The sequence below is a fragment of the Somniosus microcephalus genome, chromosome 16 (genome assembly GCF_052327205.1).
Source record: "Somniosus microcephalus isolate GS21.2 chromosome 16, FLI_Smic_1.0, whole genome shotgun sequence".
Lineage (NCBI taxonomy): Eukaryota > Metazoa > Chordata > Chondrichthyes > Squaliformes > Somniosidae > Somniosus > Somniosus microcephalus.
Genome location: NC_141002.1, coordinates 97105434 through 97124938, shown reverse-complemented (window position 1 = coordinate 97124938; position 19505 = coordinate 97105434). Strand labels below are relative to the sequence as shown.

At 47.5% G+C, this 19505-nt stretch overlaps 1 protein-coding gene across 2 annotated transcripts in view; it reads right to left on the bottom strand.

Annotated features, from left to right (window-relative positions):
• Positions 1 to 19505, bottom strand: part of kitlga (kit ligand a) — a 168733-nt gene that overhangs the window by 101597 nt on the left and 47631 nt on the right. For both annotated transcript variants that reach the window (XM_086009496.1, XM_086009495.1), the window contains exons 2-3: positions 12505 to 12618; positions 8665 to 8727 (exon numbers count right to left, since the gene is read on the bottom strand). In XM_086009496.1, the coding sequence (XP_085865622.1) occupies positions 8665 to 8727; positions 12505 to 12618 (177 nt within the window). The remainder of the gene's footprint in view (positions 1 to 8664; positions 8728 to 12504; positions 12619 to 19505) is intronic.

The window sequence follows — 19505 nt, the reverse complement described above, 5'->3', positions numbered from 1 at the left end:
AGCTTGTCTACATTCGTCACTCCACTTCCATGGCACCCCAGTTTGCAGTAGGGTGTTCAGTGGGTGTAGTATTGTAGACAGATTTGGCAAGAACTTATGGTAGTAGTTTACCAGCCCGAGGAACGACCTCAGTTGTGACACATTTTCCAGTGCTGGAGCCTTGACTACTGCCTCAATCTTCTCTGGGGACTTATGTAACCCCTCTTTATCGATAATGTGGCCACAATACGAGATCTGTTTTCTAAAAAACTCGCATTTGCGGCGGTTAGCTCGGAGCCCACATTCCTGCAATCTAGTGAGCACCTGCTCCAGGTTGGCAAAGTGATCACTGTCATTTTCGCCCGTGACCAGGATGTCGTCCAAATAACACTGGGTCCCTGGGATCCCTTGCAGGACTTGTTCCATTGCCCTCTGCCAAATAGTCGGAGCTGATGCTACCCTGAATACCAGCCGGTTGTATTGGTAGAGACCTTTATGGGTGTTGATTGTGAGATATTTTTTTGATGCTTCTTCTACCTCCATTTGCAGATACGCCTGGGCCAGATCAATCTTAGTGAAGCGTTTCTCTCCAGATAGCAAGGTGAAAATATCTTCAATCCGCGGAAGTGGATATTGTACGGTGTGAAGGACCGGGCTCACTGTTACCTTAAAGTCCCCACAGATGCGAACCTTCCTTGGTTCCCCAGGCGTGCTGCTCAACGACTTTTTCATCACAGGGATGAGGGGTGTAGCCCACTCGCTCCAGTCTACCTTGGACAGTATACCTGAACATTCCAGACTCTCCAGCTCTGCTTCGACGGCTGGGCGGATCGCATAAGGTACCGGTCTGGCCTTAAAAAATTTTGGGCTTGCGTTTTCTTCAATTTTAATCGTCGCCGTCATGCCTTTTAGTGTTCCGAGTCCTTGCTGGAACACTACTTTCGCGTCAGTTAGGATCTTTGACAGTCGCCCAGGTGTGATGTCGTCATTCTTTTTGTCAGTCACAGTCAGCACCTGTATGGAATGCCAATCCAGTTGTATTTTCCGGATCCGTTCACGTCCCAGTAATGGTGGTCCTCCATCTTGCAATACATACAGGTCTAGTTTTGGTGTTTCCTTACCGTTATATATAACGGTCACCCTTTTTTTTCCTTTGGGGTAGACTTTTTGCCCCGTGTACGTCTTCAAAATAATTTTTGTGTCTCTCAAGGGTACGTGTGAGAATAGCCGCTCGTAGTCCCATCGGTTTATGACTGTTAGAGCTGATCCTGTGTCCAATTCCATCTTTACCTGGACTCCTGCTATCTTGAGAGTTGTTGTGTATGTAACCGTCTACCTTTAAGAGACTATTGTATGTAACCGTTCACCTTTAAGAGAACTATTTTAGGTGTGGCACTACTTGTTTGGCTTCTGTATACGGTAATACCGACGGTGACACACCGGTATATAAGTGCTGTGGCATGATTTATAGGGCAGATTCGCCCTGACCTTCGAATAGTAAAGTCCTGTTGTATGTTACTCCTGAAGTCTGTGTCGTAATTAACTGCACAACCCACAGACTTTACAGTGGCGACGAGTCCGATCGTACCCTGCGGCAACAATAATTTCAAAGCAACGAAAGAGCGTCGAAAAGAGGCAACCGCCCTCGTCATTCGGCTGGGAGAAAACTCAAGGCTGCAGCAATAGAAAGGAGGAAGACTTTAGCGACAAAAACTTCCATCAGCAACAGGCACTGACTGTCCCTTCTGCCACGGTGACTGTGAGTAAGGGAAAGTGAAAAGAATAGCCGGAGGATAAGGGCTGGGCACTCGACCACGGTCGAGGGGGAAAAGGAGCCGGACAAAAAGTCGGGTCCAACGGCGTCGTGAGAGACCGCGACCGGCGGGAAAAGCCGGGCGGTGACCGAAGCCACGAAGCGCTGCGACCGGGAGCGTAGGCGCGGGAAGAGAGAAACTCAGCCGCAGCCGGGGAGAGAAGCACCGGACTGCGAGGGGCTGGGAGGCGCGATTGGGGTCCGAGCGAGCGGGAGAGGCAGAGCCGACCAAGAGAGACTGCGCGAGAGCCAGTCCAGTGGCTGATCTGTCCTCCGTCAACAGGGTGTAACCAGCGCCGGTAGAGCCGAGCGAGCGGGAGAGAGGCAGAGCCGAGCAAGGGGAACTGTGCGAGAGCCAGTCCAGCGGCTGAACTGTCCTCCGTCAACGGGGTGTACCCAGCGCCGGTAGAGCCGAGCGAGCTGGAGAGAGACAGAGCCGAGCAAGGGGAACTGTGTGAGAGCCAGCCCAGCGGCTGAACCTGTTCACCGTCAACGGGGTACCCAGAGCCGGTCGCCCTGCCATAAAAATAAAAGGGAAAGCCTTGAAGCCGACGCGCAGGCTGTGAACCTGAAAGCCAGCGGCCGTCGCCCGTGGGGAAAGTGTACCCCTCCCGCCAGGGAAGAAACGCGGGAAGCCGCCATTAGGCGGGGAAGAAGACAGAAGCAGGAAACTGCCATTGAAGTGGGCGGGGAGAGAAGATAAGAGCGGGAAACCGCCATTTTCGCGGGAAAACTGCCATCTTAGAAAAAAAAAGAAATAATAATTTAAAGAAATACTTGTGTTGTTCCCAAAGAGAGGAAGATGCCTAAGCGTGGTAACATCAACGATTTTAATTCCGAAGTAGAAGACTGGGCCACGTACGTGGAACGCATTGAGATCTATTGTGAGGCCAATAAAATAGAAGAAGATGACAAAGCTATAACCTTGCTGAACTCGATGGGCGCAAAGACATACGGGCTCTTGAAGCATCTACTAGCACCAGCTAAACCGGCGGATCAGACTTTCGATGATATTGTGGCTGTCCTGAAGGACCACTTGAACCCTACACCGTTGATGTTGGCGGAACGATTCAAATTCTATGCGAGAATGCAACGGAAAGACGAAAGCAACGCAGAATACTTGGTCGAACTGCGTAGACTAGCGAAATACTGCCAGTTTGGAGGGAATCTGATAGAGGCATTGCGAGACAAGTTCGTGTGCGGGTTGGCAAAGGAAGGAACGCAAAAGCGACTACTCAAAGAGAACGACCTTACACTTGACAGGGCTGTCCTTATTGCAGCATCGCACGAAGCCGCAGCGAAGGGAACTGCGGAAATGCAGCTAAAGACAGCAGCACTAAGTGTGGATCAAATTACCTCGCCAACAACAAAATGCTATCGTTGTGGGAAGACAACACACGACCAGAACCAATGCTGGTTTAAGAACCAGGAATGTAGGAAATGTGGCAAACTGGGTCACGTAGCTAAGGTATGCCGGTCAGGGAAGAAGACCAACAACCAAAGGACCAACAACCAAAGGAAGCCATCACAGGAAAAGTACAACAAGGTACACAAGGTGGCTGAGAAGAGTTCAGACGAACAGAATTCAGACTCAGACCCAAACGGCCAGGAGCTGGGTAGTCTGAGAATTCACAATGTGAGTAAGGAAGCTGACCTACAAACTATCTGGGTCACGCTAAAAATAGCTGGAATCCAAGTGAAAATGGAGTTGGACACTGGATCAGCTCTATCAGTCATAAATCGAAGGGATTACCACCGGCTATTCTCACATATACCCTTAAGAGATACCAAGTTCGTATTGCAGACATACACGGGGCATAAAGTATACCCCATGGGAAAGATAAGAGTCAAAGTGAGAGATAGGGGTAAAGAACACCCAAGAATGAACTTATACGTACTACATGAGGGAGGACCACCACTTCTAGGACGGGAGTGGATCAAGAAAATAGACATGGAATGGCACTATCTAAAAGCCATAACGAGTGAGGACTCGGTGCAGACAATCAGCTCAGATTCTGAAACGGATGACGATAAGACCAACCCAAATATGAAAGACAAGGCTGAAATGGACTTGCCGACGAAGGTTGGAAAAACGAAGGCATGCATAAAGGCTTATGCTCCAGAGAAGAACAAAGTTTCAGAACAGAACTCCACTAAACAACGACAACCTAGTTCGACAGAAAATTCTGAGCCTGTTCAAGTTACGGACATATCCATGACGGAAGAACACCGAGCTCGGACTCAAACTTATTTCAAATTACGACAACAATTAGAACAATTGAGTTACCGTCTCGTACAAGAGATGAAAACAATGAAAAAGTTCTATGACACCGAAAGGGAGAATCTGGAAAGACAACAGGAGCAGCTAGCTCAAGCAGAGAGCGACCATAGAGCCATCGTGACCAATTACCGATCACATCTCCCTTATGCTGTTCAGGAGTTAGAATATTTGCAGGAAGAAGCAAATGAAGAGGAATCTGCAGGAAGCCAGGATTTTATTCCAGTTCTTCTCTACGACTCCTTACAAGCAGAGTGTGAGAAGTTGAAAGAACAGTATGAACAGGCCCAGGCTACAATTCTGGAAGGGGTTAACTCGGCAACCTCCGAAAAGCTAGTTTCAGTGGAAGCATATGAGCAACTGAAGGTTGAACATGAGCAAGAAGTCCAAAGGCTGCAGGAAATTCTTGATGAGCTCAAGGCCAAGACAGACTCATCGGTAGAAGTTCCATCCATAGATGAGAAATTAGAGGTGAAAGACATGGCAGAACCTGAAAGACAAGATGTACAAGAACTCATAAAAATATTAAAGGAAACCCAAGACAAATATGGGGCGGCAATGACCGAGATTCAACAACTTGAAGAACAGATTCAACTGGGAATCCGTTCAGTGGAAGAAAAGGGAACTGTAAGAAACACAGAGACTGTAAGAATGGCCTCTGAACATGAGCTAGAGAGCATCAAGGCGCAACTTCTCCGAGCGCTGGAAGCCAAAGTACAAGAGGAAAAGAAGGTGAAAGCATTGGAGGAAAAGGTGGATGAAATGGAGAAGACTCTGACCCACAGTGTTCCCATGGAAGAGTTAACGGTCAGCCAACTCCTTCATATGCTGAAGGACAAGACTCTACAATGGGAACAATCTGAACACGAGCTTCAATCTTCAAAGGGAAGGAGTTCGGAGCTCTCAAAAGTTATGGAAATAGCTGAGGTTGCAACACAGATTTTACAGGGATGCCAAAAGTATGCTGAATCACGTCAATGTGAACAGCAGAATGTTGAAACAGCTGCTCCAGTAGAAGGATTGAATAGCCTGATCAATCAATCCCCGAGGGAAGGGGAAGTATTGAAATCACAAACGAGGTCATTAGTGAAGGATTGGCAGGAAACCCAGGAAGAGCGGGATGAATATGAACGCATGAAGAAGTCTCTTCAGGAAAGATGTCTAGGGAGGGAACAACAGTCGGCTAACGTCCAGTTGGGTACGGAAGAAGTAGCAGGCCCTCTCGCTAGACTAGCTCAGGACGACACCGAATATTACCATGACCTGTTGAGTGACACTGAATATTACGAGGATCTGGTCTGCCCAGCTTGTGATGAAAACTCCCAAAGTGCAGAAATCAGGATGAAGCACTTAAAGTCTAAGGAACATAGAGAGATGGTGGCGCTACAGCTGGCAGCTGATAAGGGAGCCCCGAGAGTCTCCAAGAAGCAGAAAAGAAAAAGAAGAAGCAGAAGATGATAACCATCAAAATCATTATCACTCCTACCAGATCATGCACGTGGGCCCTACAAAGGGAGATAGATCAGTTGGAAAGTAAGAAAAATTACCAAGGCAATACAGCTGTTTGTAAAAGTCAGCATTGCTGGTTCAGCAGGACGAAAGTTCAAGCTGTTACGTCAAGGGGAAGACTAGTGGAGGAGTCACGCTAGCAATGTGAACCGGCTACACCACAGCGATGTTGTTCGGACCGAGTCAAGACTAGAGACTGAATCTATACACTGTTCCCACAGAGACTGAACCTGTGAACTGTTTCCCACAGAGACTATATCTGTAAATTGTTTACCTGAAGTTGAATATATGTATGTTAATGAGAAATAGTATGTTGTAAGCTAAAAAGGGAGGATTGTAGTGTATGTAACCGTCTACCTTTAAGAGACTATTGTATGTAACCGTTCACCTTTAAGAGAACTATTTTAGGTGTGGCACTACTTGTTTGGCTTCTGTATACGGTAATACCGACGGTGACACACCGGTATATAAGTGCTGTGGCATGATTTATAGGGCAGATTCGCCCTGACCTTCGAATAGTAAAGTCCTGTTGTATGTTACTCCTGAAGTCTGTGTCGTAATTAACTGCACAACCCACAGACTTTACAAGAGTGACCCAAATGGTTCGGTGATCCTCCGTTGTGATCACATTATGTAGTTTCAGACAACTCAGTTCCCTGCTTTCGGAGTCGTTATCACTCTTTTGTTCGTCTGAACTATTCTCCGTCATCTTATGTACCTTCTTGTACTTTTCTTTGGTAGGTTTCTTATTGCTGGTTTTCTTTCCCGACCTGCAGACTCGTGCTATGTGTCCTACTTTTCCACACTGTCTGCACACTTTGTCTTTGAACCAGCAATCATTATGGTCGTGTGTTGTTCTGCCGCAGCGATAGCACTCCTCTGTTCTATATGACATTTCGTTTGTGCCATATTCTTGCGGTCTCTGTTGTATCTCTGCAGTGCCCCGTGCTGCTGCTTCATATGATACCGCAATGCTGAAAGCCTTTTCCAGCGTAAGGTCCTTTTCAGATAAAAGCCGTTTCTGGGTTCCTTCACTTTGAAGCCCACACACAAACTTGTCCCTTAAGGTATCTGCCAGTCCTGCTCCAAACTGGCAGTGTTTTGATAGTTTGCGCAGTTCTGTTAAATAATCAGCGTTTGTGAAACTTGAATCTTTCTGCTATCAGCAGCGGTGTGGGGTTTAAATGTTCCTGTAGTATCGTTACTATGTCTTCAAAACTCTTTTCCATTGGCTTCATTGGGGTTACTAGATTTCGTAATAAACCATACGTCTTTGCACCCATTAAATTTAACAATACCGACGCTTTCTTGTCATCTGACACCTCATTTTCCTTGCAGTATACCTCTATTCGTTTGACATATGTAGTCCAATCTTCGACTTCATTGTCAAATGCGGTGATACTGCCACTCTTCGGCATTTTGGGTGTGGTTTAAAATGGCGTCTCCCAATGGCTTAAAATGGCGTCTCCCGCGCTTTCCTTCCTCCCCCGCTGCTGCCAACGCCGCTCCTGGCGGTTCTCGTGGCAATGGCGGCGCCCTGTAGGTTTCGCACGCTTCTCCTGCGCTGCTGCCAATGCCGCTCTCCGCGGTCCTCGTGGCAATGGCGGCGCCTTGCGGGTTTCTGTGCGTCTCTCTCTCCCTCTCTTCGACGCTGCTCGGCCCCTGAACACCGGCTGCGCCCTGTGCGCTCTGCCCTCTCTCTCTCTCCCCCATCGACGCTGCTTGGCCCTTTGCTGTGCCGCTCGGTCGGGCTCTAGCCCGCCGCTGTCCGGGAAGGGTCTGCGCACTACCTGTTGCCAGCCCGTTTCGCTGGACCACCTCGACTGGAAAGCCAAGCCTGGCTCTCGACAGCCTCCCCCGCAATTCTCGAGTCTCTGCTGGATGACTGGGCGGTTGCCCGTGGTCGACGCCCGAGTCTCTGGCCTTGACCTCCAATCCACTGATCTCCAGGAACGAATCCCCGGGAGGTGATGCAGAGTTGCAGGTAGGTTCGAACTTGCCTTGTCGCCAATGTTGTGTCTGTGTATAATAAGACACAGACTGCAGGAGAACGGTACAACAGGTGTTTGCTCAACGTGGCTCACACTGGAACTGATCTGTACAGATTACTACTCAGTGCTATATACAGGTGTGGTCACTGCCGGTACTGCAGTATACATGAGCTGTAAAAGATAGTTCCCCCCTTAAAGGTATATACATTACAAACTCTAACCTATCTTTCCCCTCGATGGACAGTAAAATGGGATGGAGTGTCTGATTGGGTCACTTTCCCGAGTTCGGTTAAAATGACCACCTGTCCCTTCCTCCCCCGCCGCCCCCCCCCCCCCCACCATGACCATGAGAGAGACATCATTGATGCTGCTACAAAGAGCTTGCCCCTCAATGAATGGCGAATCCCAGCCTTTGCTTCAGGGAGGGAGCAGTGTGGAACAATAAATTCGTGTCAGGGTTCATCGTGACTTGTTCTTCTTGCTACCTAATACGAGGGCTTAATTTTTCCCGTGCCATGCTCCAGGCTGCATTGCCGCCCAGTCGTCAGTCTTTGGAATGAGGGTGGCCAACCCTCCTGGATTGGCCCTGGAGTCTCCAGGAATTGAAGATTAATCGGCAGGACACGGCTGCGAGCAACACCCGGGAGAAAAATCATAGGGGGGGGGGTGTTAAAAAAAAAACAATGAGTTATTTTCAATTTGTTTGAACACTTTCATTTATTAGTTATTATAATAATATTGGAGATGGGCTATTTGACCAGGCGGGGTGGGGGGGGGGCGGAGGGCGCTTGGAGACAGGAGGTCACGTGATTAAAGCCTCCAGGACTATGTCCATCCAGAGTTGGCGACCCTCGTTTTGGGTTGCCATGGTGACTCATGGAGCTGCAGCAAGCCTGAGTTACCATCGTCGGGGTAAGAGGGAAGGAGGCCACAGAGAAAAAATTAGGAGCAGTATTATTTTTTGCCGATGCTCAACGAGAGCCTCGGGTCAGTTATAGTGCGAGACTTAACTTCTCATCAAACCAGCTTCGACGATTCAAATACATGTGCAACTTATTAAGGCCAACACGTAAAATACATGGGAATATACATACCACATTAGGGACTTTAGAAATATATTTTATCTGGATTTTATAATCGCTTGGCAAGTTTCCAACCTAAACAAAAAAAAAGAAACATTTTCTGAGGTATAAAAAAGTCCTGACACTTTATAAACAGTGAGGTTCCCTTTTAGGGAGCCAACCATTTGAAATGTACAAGGTTAAGGTCGCCAGAAAGACAATTACATTTAACCTAAACAAAAAATAAATGCTGGAACTGCACAGCACGTCAGTCATCAACTCCAGATTAAGCAGTGGGTTAGCCATGGCTCTGAGGGTAACTCTCTCTCTCGCCTCTACAGGTTGTGGGTTCAGAGTCCCACTCCAGAGACTTGAGCACAAAAAGCTAGGCTGACGCTCCCAGTGCAGTGCTGAGGGAGCGCCGCACTGTCGGAGGTGCCGTCTTTCGGATGAGACGTTAAACCGGGGGCCCCGTCTGCCCTCTCTCATGGTGGACGTAAATGTTCCCGCGGCACTATTTTGAAGAAGAGCAGGGGAGTTATCCCCGGTGTCCTGGCACAATATTTATCCCTCAATCAACATCACTAAAACAGATTATCTGGTCATTATCACGTTGCTGTTTGTGGGAGCTTGCTGTGTGCAAACTGTCTGCCGCGTTTCCTACAACAGCGCCTACACTTCAAAAAGTATTTCATTGGCTCTAAAGCGCTTTGGGACGTCCTGAGGTCATGAAAGGCGCTATAGAAATGCAAGTCTTTCTTTTTTTTCTTTAACATTTCCAGCTTATCTTTGATGGCGCCTCTGTGTCTCAAATGGTGATTGTCTGCTGTCTCCTCAGACTCTGACTGACACAGACCTTCCCTTTTGTTCTTTCCTCCCCTCCCCCTTTCCCAGCTCCTACACTTGCTTAAAAATCTGTTCCATTTCCTGCTTTTTTTCCAGTTCTGACGAAAGGTCATCGACCTGAAAGGTTAACTCTGTTTCTCTCTTCACAGATGCTGCCTGACCTGCTGAGTATCTCCAGCATTTTCTGTTTTTATTTCTGACTGACCTGCTTTGTGTTTCCAGCGTTATCTGTTTCTTGTATCGGACTGCCAGCATTTCGCGTTTTTTATTGACACTTTTAACTGCTTCTCTACTTCAGCCATAATGGTGGCTGCAGCCCCTGATGACTCGGGTCTTGAAAGACTGAACAGGCTGGGGCTCTTCTCTAGAATAGAGAAGGCTGGTGGGTGACCTGATAAAAGTCTTTATAATTATAAGGATGTTTTAATCGGGAAGACGTAGAGAAGATGTTTCGACTTGTGGGGAGTCCAAAACTAGCGGCCATCAATATAGCACAGTCACTGATAAATCCAATAAGGAGTTCAGGAGAAACTTCTTTACTCAGAGTGGTGAACTCGCTGCCACAGGGAGTGGTTGAGGCGAATAGCGAAGATGCATTTAAGGGGAAGCTGGTTAAACACATGAGGGAGAAAGGAATAGAAGGATATGTTGATGAGGTTACATTTATATAGCGCCTTTCACGACCACCGGACGTCTCAAAGAGTTTTACAGCCAATGAAGTGGTTTTTTGAAGTGGAGTCACTGTTGTAATGTGGGAAACGCAGCAGACAATTTACACACAGCAATGAACTAAATGACCAGATAATCTGTTCTTTTAGGTGCCGGTTGAGGGATAATTATTGCCAGGACAGCGGGGAGAACTCCCCTGCTCTTCTTCGAAATAGTAGCCGTGGGGTCTTTTATGTTCATCTGTGAGAGCAGACGGGGCCTCGGTTTAACGTCTCATCTGAAAGACGGTACCTCCGACAGTGCAGCGCTCCCTCAGTACTGCACTGGAGTGTCAGCCTGGATTATATGCTGGAGTGTGACTTGAAGGCAAATGGTATGTTGGCCTTCATAGTGAGAGGATTCGCGTACAGGAACAAGGATGTCTTGCTGCAGTTGTACAGGGCCTTGGTGAAACCACACCTTGAGTATTGTGTGCAGTTTTGGTCGCCTTATCTGAGGAAGGATGTTCTTGCCATGGAGGGAGTGCAGTGAAGATTCACCAGACTGATACCTGGGATGGCAGGAATGACGTATGATGTGAGATTGGGTCGATTGGGCTTATACTCGCTGGAGTTTAGAAGAATGAGAGGGGATCTCATTGAAACTTATAAAATTCTAACAGGACTAGACAGACTAGATGCAGGAAGGATGTTCCCGATGGTCGGGGAGTCCAGAACCAGGGGTCACAGTCTAAGGATAAGGGGTAAGCCATTTGGGACTGAGATGAGGAGGAATTTCTTCACCCAGAGAGTGGTGAACCTGTGGAATTCTCTACCACAGAAGGCAGTTGAGGCCAATTCATTAAATATATTCAAGAAGGAGTTAGATATATTTCTTGAGGCTAAAGGGATCAAGGGATATGGGGAGAAGGCAGGGACAGGGTACTGAGTTTGGATGATCAGCCATGATCTCATTGAATGGTGGAGCAGGCTCGAGGGGCCGAATGGCCGACTCCTGCTCCTATCTTCTATGTTTCTATGTTTCTATGAACCCACAACCTTCTGACTCAAGTTTAGCGAGTGTGCTACCAATGAGCCAGAAGGTCGGATATCTAGCTGTTAAAAATCTTACGTCTGCCTGCACTCCCTGGCTACAAAACCTTACTTCCTATTGTCACGTTTTTGTCACACTGTTTCCCATTATTAATTCCTATGTCCACATTTATAATGGAAACAACCCAGGCAAACTCGACGTGCTGTAATTACATCCTCCTGCCAGTGGAGGTGCTGTGCGTCGCAGCTTTGAGTCCCCCATGCTCATCAGCCTGATGTCCTTTAGGGAAGGAAATCTGCCGTCCTTAGCCGGTCTGGCCTATATGTGACTCCAGTCCCACCGTAATGTGGTTGACTCTTAACTGCCCTCTGAAGTGATATAGCAAGCCACTCAGTTATATCAAACTACCAGCTGGTTCAAGATGATGGCCACCACCACCTTCTCAGGGCAACTAGGGATGGGCAATAAATTCTGGCCTCGCCAACGACCCCCACATCCCGTGAATGAAAAAACAATATTCCTGTACTGTGGATAAACTCCTCTGCTCCACCTAACTCTACTTCTTCTGTTTCCCAACCTGCCTATGTTTTGCTCTTTAACTATAACTCTTTAAGCGCTTTGAGACATCCTGAGGTCGTGAAAGGCGCTATATAAATGCCAGTCTTTCTTTTTCTCTTTATAAATAATAATATAAAATCAAAATATTATATAAAAAATAAGAGCAGAATCTACCACTTGAAAATGGGGACTAAATTAAGTCTGTGTGCCCTGGTCCTAGCTTAACCAACACCCTACAAAACAGGACTAACTGGTCAACAGAAAATGCTGGAAAAACTCAGCAGGTCAGGCAACATCCGTGGAGAGAAATTTGAGTTGACGTTTCGGGTCGAAACCCTTCTTCAAAACTCTGTTGTTATTTCGGATTTCCAGCATCTGCAGTATTTTGCTATAGGACTAACTGGTCATTCATCTCATTGCTGTTTGTGGGGTCTTGCTGTGCACAAACGGCTGCCACTTTTAACCACGTGACAATGCTTCAAAGAAATCCATTGTATGGGAAGCACTTTGGGACATTTCAAAGAGAGGTGCTTCATTGTTTGTCTTGCAAAAAATTAGTAAACAGTCACGAGCAATGTTCCCTCTAATTTTTTTTGTGCGCGGTCCCTTTAACTCGCTGCCCGTCCCATTCAAATTTTCACGCAGGCGCGGTTTTCTCCCCCATATGAAAGCCGGTGAGCGGCCTGCGCGGGACCTCTAGACTGCTGCGCGGCCACAGGAACTTTGGCTACGGGGCTTTACGCATGTTTCCTGTGTTTTCTTACTCACCAACTCATCAATACGTTTTATATCGTCAGTCACTGGGTTTCCTGTTTTGCATATAGGGCCTCCAAATATGTTGGGCAGAAACAACTGCAGGTAAATCACGCTGTTTATTAAAGTCTGCAAGTGGAAGAAAATGGTAACAAAATTACAGCTTAGTAAAATGTCTAAGTAAACGTTTTGTTATATGTGTGTGGTGATTATTCTTGTTTTATAAGAAGCATTGTAATTGGTTGCCTGTTTTCCTGCCTTGAGATATATGCTGTAAACTTATTGGTTAGTTGATTCCATGTGACCTGTGGTGGCCATCTTAAATTCAGTTTTCTACAGTTTGGTTGAGACTGGGTGCTCAACATGTACTTGCTGGTTTTTTTAAGGTTAATAAAGCCTAGCTTTTGAAAGGCAATCTACTCTTTATTTCAATGTGTGCAGGTATAAGACGTTTTGGATCTTGTACTGTTCAAGTGTTAGACCTGCAAACCTGTGCGTCAGGCTTCAAAAAAAAATGAGAGAAAAAAGCCAATAATTTCCTGTTAGTTTGTTCTGACCTTGGTAAGGAATTGGGAATTTACAAGCATCCGCCAAGCTATGGAGAAACTTCCGTAGCAACAGAAAGCATCCACTACCAGACCTTCCGAGACCAATTAGTCTTTAATTTAGCTCATGACGTGTGTCTATTTAGAACAATTAATTCATGTCGGGGCCTTAAAGGGACCAACAAGTTTCTACACGGGCGCACCTGAGCAGCAGAATAAAACATTACGAGTTTACAGGTACAAAGGCCCTGCTCTTATACAACAGTATTGGGATGTTATTCATCGATAGCGCAAGTTGGGCGGGTGGTGGGAAAGGCCAGCACGGAACACTCCAGTGCGCTCACACTCTCAAAACCTGCGACTGCACCCCCCACCGCCGCCACTCTTGGCCACACCTGCTGCTTCTTACTGCCATCATACACGTTACGCGAAGCTGTCTCATACATCTTGAAAACCCTTTAAACAGGGCACATATTGATGTAAAGTCGGAAGAGGCATGAGAAGCAACGGTAAGTCGCCGCTGCAATGCCGCTTGCGATTTTGATCCCGCTACCGCCGCATTTTTAAGCGCCACGGGAATCGCGCCGTCTCTCTTTCAACTGAATGAGAGCAGCGCCACAGGAGGTCCACTGACGGTATTACAAAAACATTATTATGCAACTTACTGTATGCATAAGATATACCAGACACTGCGTATTGTAAAGAAGATAGACAATCAGATCAACAGATATCGAATTCTGACGGGATCAAATTCTTGGCAATAATTACTTGCATTTATATAGCGCCTTTAATGTCATAAAACGTCCCAAGGCGCTTCACGGAAGCATTATCAAACAAACATTTGACACTGAGCCACATAAGGAGATATTAGGACAGGTGCTCGGTCTAAGAGCTGGGTTTTAAGGGGCGTCTTAAAGGAGGAGAGAGAGGCGGAGAGGTTTAGGGAGGGAATTCCAGAGCTTAGGGCCCAGGCAGTGGAAGGCACGGCCACCAATGGTGGAGCGATGGAAATCGGGGATGTGCAAGAGGCCAGGGCGACCACAACAACAACTGGCTTAGCATTTTGGTTGACAAGCCATCGAAAAATTGGCAAATCCTGTCCAGTGAGGAGAGGCAGATTATCATTTGAGGCTAATCATTGAAGTCTGCAGTTGGAAATCTAATGATTTGCTGATAATACTCGGAAAGATAAAAGTCCATTACTACTGGCATTTCCTGTCAATTAGCCATATATTATGTGGCAATGTTTTATGATAACTTAATAATGTAGGAGCATGACTTGCACTAAATGGGCTCTCAAGGGGTTTACAGCCAGCGCACCACTCTCCCTCCAGAATATAGTTCCCAGCACCATCCACTTTATTATTTCTGAAAGTAAAAACAAGTTTCGGTTTGAAGATTTCCCACTCCTGGTTGGCAGCCGCTCTGTGTTTTTGGAAAGGATGTCAACAACTTTGTGTCAGCAGATCACTGAACAAGCCAGGCAGTAGAAGAATTGTTTTAACCCAGAAACTTAACTGGACCAGCCACATAAATACTGTGGCAACAAGAGCAGGTCAGAGGCTGGGTATTCTGCGGCGAGTGTCTCACCTCCTGACTCCCCAAAGCCTTTCCACCATCTACAAGGCACAAGTCAGGCGTGTGATGGAATACTCTCCACTTGCCTGGATGAGTGCAGCTCCAACAACACTCAAGAAGCTCGACACCATCCAGGACAAAGCAGCCCGCTTGATTGGCACCCCATCCACCACCTTAAACATTCACTCCCTCCACCACCGGCGCACCGTGGCTGCAGTGTGTACCATCTACAAGATGCACTGCAGCAACTCACCAAGGCTCCTTCGGCAGCACTTCCCAAACCCCGACCTCTTCCACCAAGAAGGACAAGGGCAGTAGGTGCTCGGGAACACCACCACCCCCAAGTTCCCCTCCAAGTCGCACACCATCCTGACTTAGAAGTATATCATTGTTCCTTGATCGTCGCTGGGTCAAAATCCTGGAACTCCCCCCCCTAACAGTGGGACGGTGCTGGGAACTATATTCTGGAGGGAGAGTGGCGCGCTGGCTGTAAACCCCTTGAGAGCCCATTTAGTGCAAGTCATGCTCTTACATTAAGTTATCATAAAACATTGCTAAGTAATATACGGCTAATGGTCAGGAAATGCCAGCAGTAATGGGTTTTTATCTTTCCGAGTATTATCAGCAAATTATTAGATTCCCAACTGCAGATTTCAAATATTAGCCTCAAATGATAATCTGCCTGTCCTCACTGGACAGGGTTTGCCACTTGGCACACTTCATTCCCCAGAAAGATGAGTCTAGAAGAGGGGAAAATGGGAATGGCAGAATGAAAGACAGCTGCCATGTGAAAAAATCGAGGCCGAGGTTAGGATCTGAAATTGTTGCACTCGATGTTGAGTCCGGCAGGCTGTAAAGTGCCTAATCGGAAGATGAGGTGCTGTTCCTCGAGCTTACGTTGAGCTTCATTGGAACAGTGCAAGAGGCCAAGGACGGAGCGGTCGGAGTGGGAGTGGAGCGGAGAATTAAAGTGACAGGCGACCGGAAGCTCGGGGTCACGCTTATGGACTGAATGGAGGTGTTCCGCAAAGCGCTCACCCAATTTGCGTTTGGCCTCCCCAAATTAGAGCAGTGAATACAGTATACTAATTTGCAAGAAGTATAAGTAAACCGCTGTTTCACCTGGAAGGAGTGTTTGGGGCCCTGGGCAGTGGGAAGGGAGGAGGTAATAGGACAGGTGTTACATCTCCTGTGCTTGCACGGGAAAGTGCCATGGGAAGGGGAGGGGGTGTTGGGGATGATTGAGGAGTGGACCAGGGAGTTGCAGAGGGAGTGGTCCCTTCAGAATGTTGAAAGGGGAGGGGAGGGGAAGATATGTTTGGTGGTGGTATCACGCTGGAGGTGGCGGAAATGGTGGAGGATGATCCGTTGAATGTGGAGGCTGGTGGGGTGAACGGTGAGGACAAGGGGAGTCTTCAGCTGTCTAGGCACGAAGGGGAACAAGAGGGAGGAAGGATTTTTTTCTGGGGAATGAAGTCTGCCAAGTGGAGCATGTTTCAGTGTGGGAGCATTTAGCGATTATCAAAATCCATGACGAGGCCTTGGAGATTGTGGACCACTTTCCATACCTCGGGAGCCTACTCTCAATAAGGGCAAACGTTGATGATGAAGTCCAACACCGCCTTCAGTGTGCCAGTGCAGCCTTTGGTCGCCTGAGGAAGAGAGTGTTTGAAGACCAGGACCTCAAACCCGGCACTAAGCTCATGGTCTACAGGCCAGTAGTGATACCCGCCTTCCTGTATGCCTCAGAGACATGGACCATGTACAGCAGGCACCTCAAAGCACTGGAGAGGTACCACCAACGCTGCCTCCACAAGATCCTGCAAATCCATTGGCAGGATAGGTGCACCAACGTCAGTGTTCTCGATCAGGCCAACATCCCCAGCATCGAAGCTTTGACCACGCTCGATCAGCTCCGATGGACGGGCCACATTGTCCGCATGCCCGATGCGAGACTCCCAAAACAAGCGCTCTACTTGGAGCTCCGGCACAGCAAGAGAGCCCCAGGTGGGCAGAGGAAACACTTCAAGGACACCCTCAAAGCCTCTTTGAAAAAGTGCAACATCCCCACCGACACCTAGGAATCCCTGGCCCAAGACCGCACAAAGTGGAGGATAAGCATCCGGGAAGGCGCCGAACACCTTGAGTCTCTTCGCCGGGAGCAAGCGGAAGCCAAGCGCAAACAGCGGAAGGAGCGCACGTCAATCCAAGCACCCCACCCACCCGTCCCTTCAACCACCATCTGCCCCACCTGTGACAGGGACTGTCGGTCCCGCATTGGACTCATCAGTCACCTGAGAACTCATTTTTAGTGTGGAAGCAAGTCATCCTCGCTTCCGAGGGACTGCCTAAGAAGAAGGAGAAGAGATTTAGGGAACACTGATCATAATATTATCAGGTTTAGAATAGTTATGGAAAAGGACAAGGAACAATCAAAAATAAAAAACCTATTCAGAGGAGGACTAATTTCAGTGAGTTAAAAAGGGATGTGGCCCAGGTGGATTGGAATCAAAAATTGGTGGGCAAAACTAATTGAACAATGGGAGGATTTCAAAGAGGAGATCCTTCGGGTTGAAAGTAGACACATTCCATGAGGGGGAAAGGAAGGGCATCCAAAGCTAGAGATTAAAATGAAACAGAAAAAGGAGGCTTATGACAAATGTAAGGTTCATAATACAGGAGAGAACCAAAATGAATACAGAAAGTACAGAGGAGATCTAAGAAAGGGAATAAGAGGGGCAAAAAGAGAATAGATTATTGGCTAACATAAAAGGGAACACAAAAGTCTTTTATATAAACATGTAAATAATAAAAGGTAGTCAAAGGAAGGTGGGGCCGATTAGGACACCTTCTTGCGGAGGCAGAGGACATGGCTGAGGTACTAAATGAGTACTTTGCATCTGTCTTCACTAGAGAAGAGATGAAAGTCAGCATGGATTTGTTAAAGGCAAATCATGCTTGACTAACTTGATTGAGTTCCATGATTAAGTTAAAGAGGGTGTTTGATGACGGTTGATGTTGTGTATATGGGCTTTCAGAATAATTGAAAGGAAAAAATCTAATAGGGATATGGGAAAAGAGCAGGGGAGTGCGATTAATTAGATAGCTCTATCAAAGAGCCGGCACAGGCATGGTTGGCCGAATGGCCTCCTTCTGTGCTGCACGATTCTATGATTCATCCCATCTGTTTGGGCTTGACTTTGTACCTACATTTTAAAAGTGTGAGGGCAGTGAACTACCCTCCTGTCCTACAACCCACATAAAACTCTGCATTCCTCCAACTCAGGCCTCTTGAGCATCCCCCCCTTCCTTCGCTCCACCATTGGCGGCCATGCCTTCAGCCGTCTAGGCCCTAAGCTGCGGAATTCCCTCCCCCAACCTCTCCGTCTCTCCACCTCTATCTCTTCCTTGAATAGGCTGCTTAAAGCCTACATCTTTGACCAAGCCTTTGGTCGCCTGTCCTGGTGTTAATTTTTGTCTGATTTACACTCCTGTGAAGCACCTTGGGATGTTTTACTGCATTAAAGGCGCTATATAAATGCAAGTTGTTGTTGAGTTGCAAACATGGCTCTGTGAGCAGTCTAGGTTCAAAATTGGGCAATCAGTTCCCCTTTGTGTAAGAGCAGCACTTTTTACCTGGGCACATGGAAAATGAAAATAAATATGCAGAGTGCAATTGCAAAATGTATGTGTACAACAATGAGTGTCCTGGCCAATATTTATCTCTCAACCAACATCACTAACACAGCCCACTGACTCCCACAGCTACCTGGACTACACTTCCTCCCACCCTGCTTCCTGTAAGGACTCTATTCCATTCTCCCAGGTTCTCCGTCTCCGTCGCATCTGCTCTGATGATGCCACCTTCCGTACCAGTGCTTCCGACATGTCTTCCTTTTTCCTCAACCGAGGATTCCCCTCTACTGTGGTTGACACGGCCCTCGACTGTGTCCATTCCATTTCCCGCACTTCTGCTCTCACCCCTTCCCCTCCCTCCCAGAACCACGATAGGGTTCCCCTTGTCCTCACCTTTCACCCCACCAGCCTCCACATTCAACGGATCATCCTCCGCCATTTCCGCCACCTCCAACGTGATCCCACCACAAAACGCATCTTCCCCTCACCTCCCCTTTCAGCATTCCGAAGGGACCGCTCCCTCTGCGACACCCAGGGAATTACAGGCCAGTGAGCCTAACATCAGTGGTAGGGAAATTATTGGAAAAAATTCTGAGGGACAGAATTAGTCTCCACTTGGAGAGGCAAGGATTAATCAAGGATAGTCAGCATGGCTTTGTCAGGGGGAGATCATGTCTAACCAATTTGATTGAATTTTTCGAGGGGGTGACTAGGTGTGTGGATGAGGGTAGTGCAGTTGATGTAGTCTACATGGACTTCAGTAAGGCTTTTGACAAAGTCCTGCATGGGAGACTGGTCAAGAAGGTAAGAGCCCATGGGATCTAGGGCAATTTGGCACATTGGATCCAAAATTGGCTTAGTGGCAGGAGGCAGAGGGTGATGGTCGAAGGTTGTTTTTGTGACTGGAAGCCTGTGTCCAGTGGTGTACCACAGGGATCGGTGCTGGGTCCTTTGCTGTTTGTAGTGTACATTAATGATTTAGATATGAATGTAGGAGGTATGATCAGTAAGTTCGCAGATGACACGAAAATTGGTGGAGTGGTAAATAGCGAGGAGGGAAACCTCAGGCTACAGGATGATATAGATGGGTTGGTCAGATGGGCAGAACAGTGGCAAATGGAATTTAATCCTGGAAAGTGTGAGGTGATGCATTTTGGGAGGACAAACAAGGCAAGGGGATACTCAACGAATGGTAGGATCCTAGGAAGGACAGAGGATCAGCGGGACCTTGGTGTGCATGTACATAGATCCCTGAAG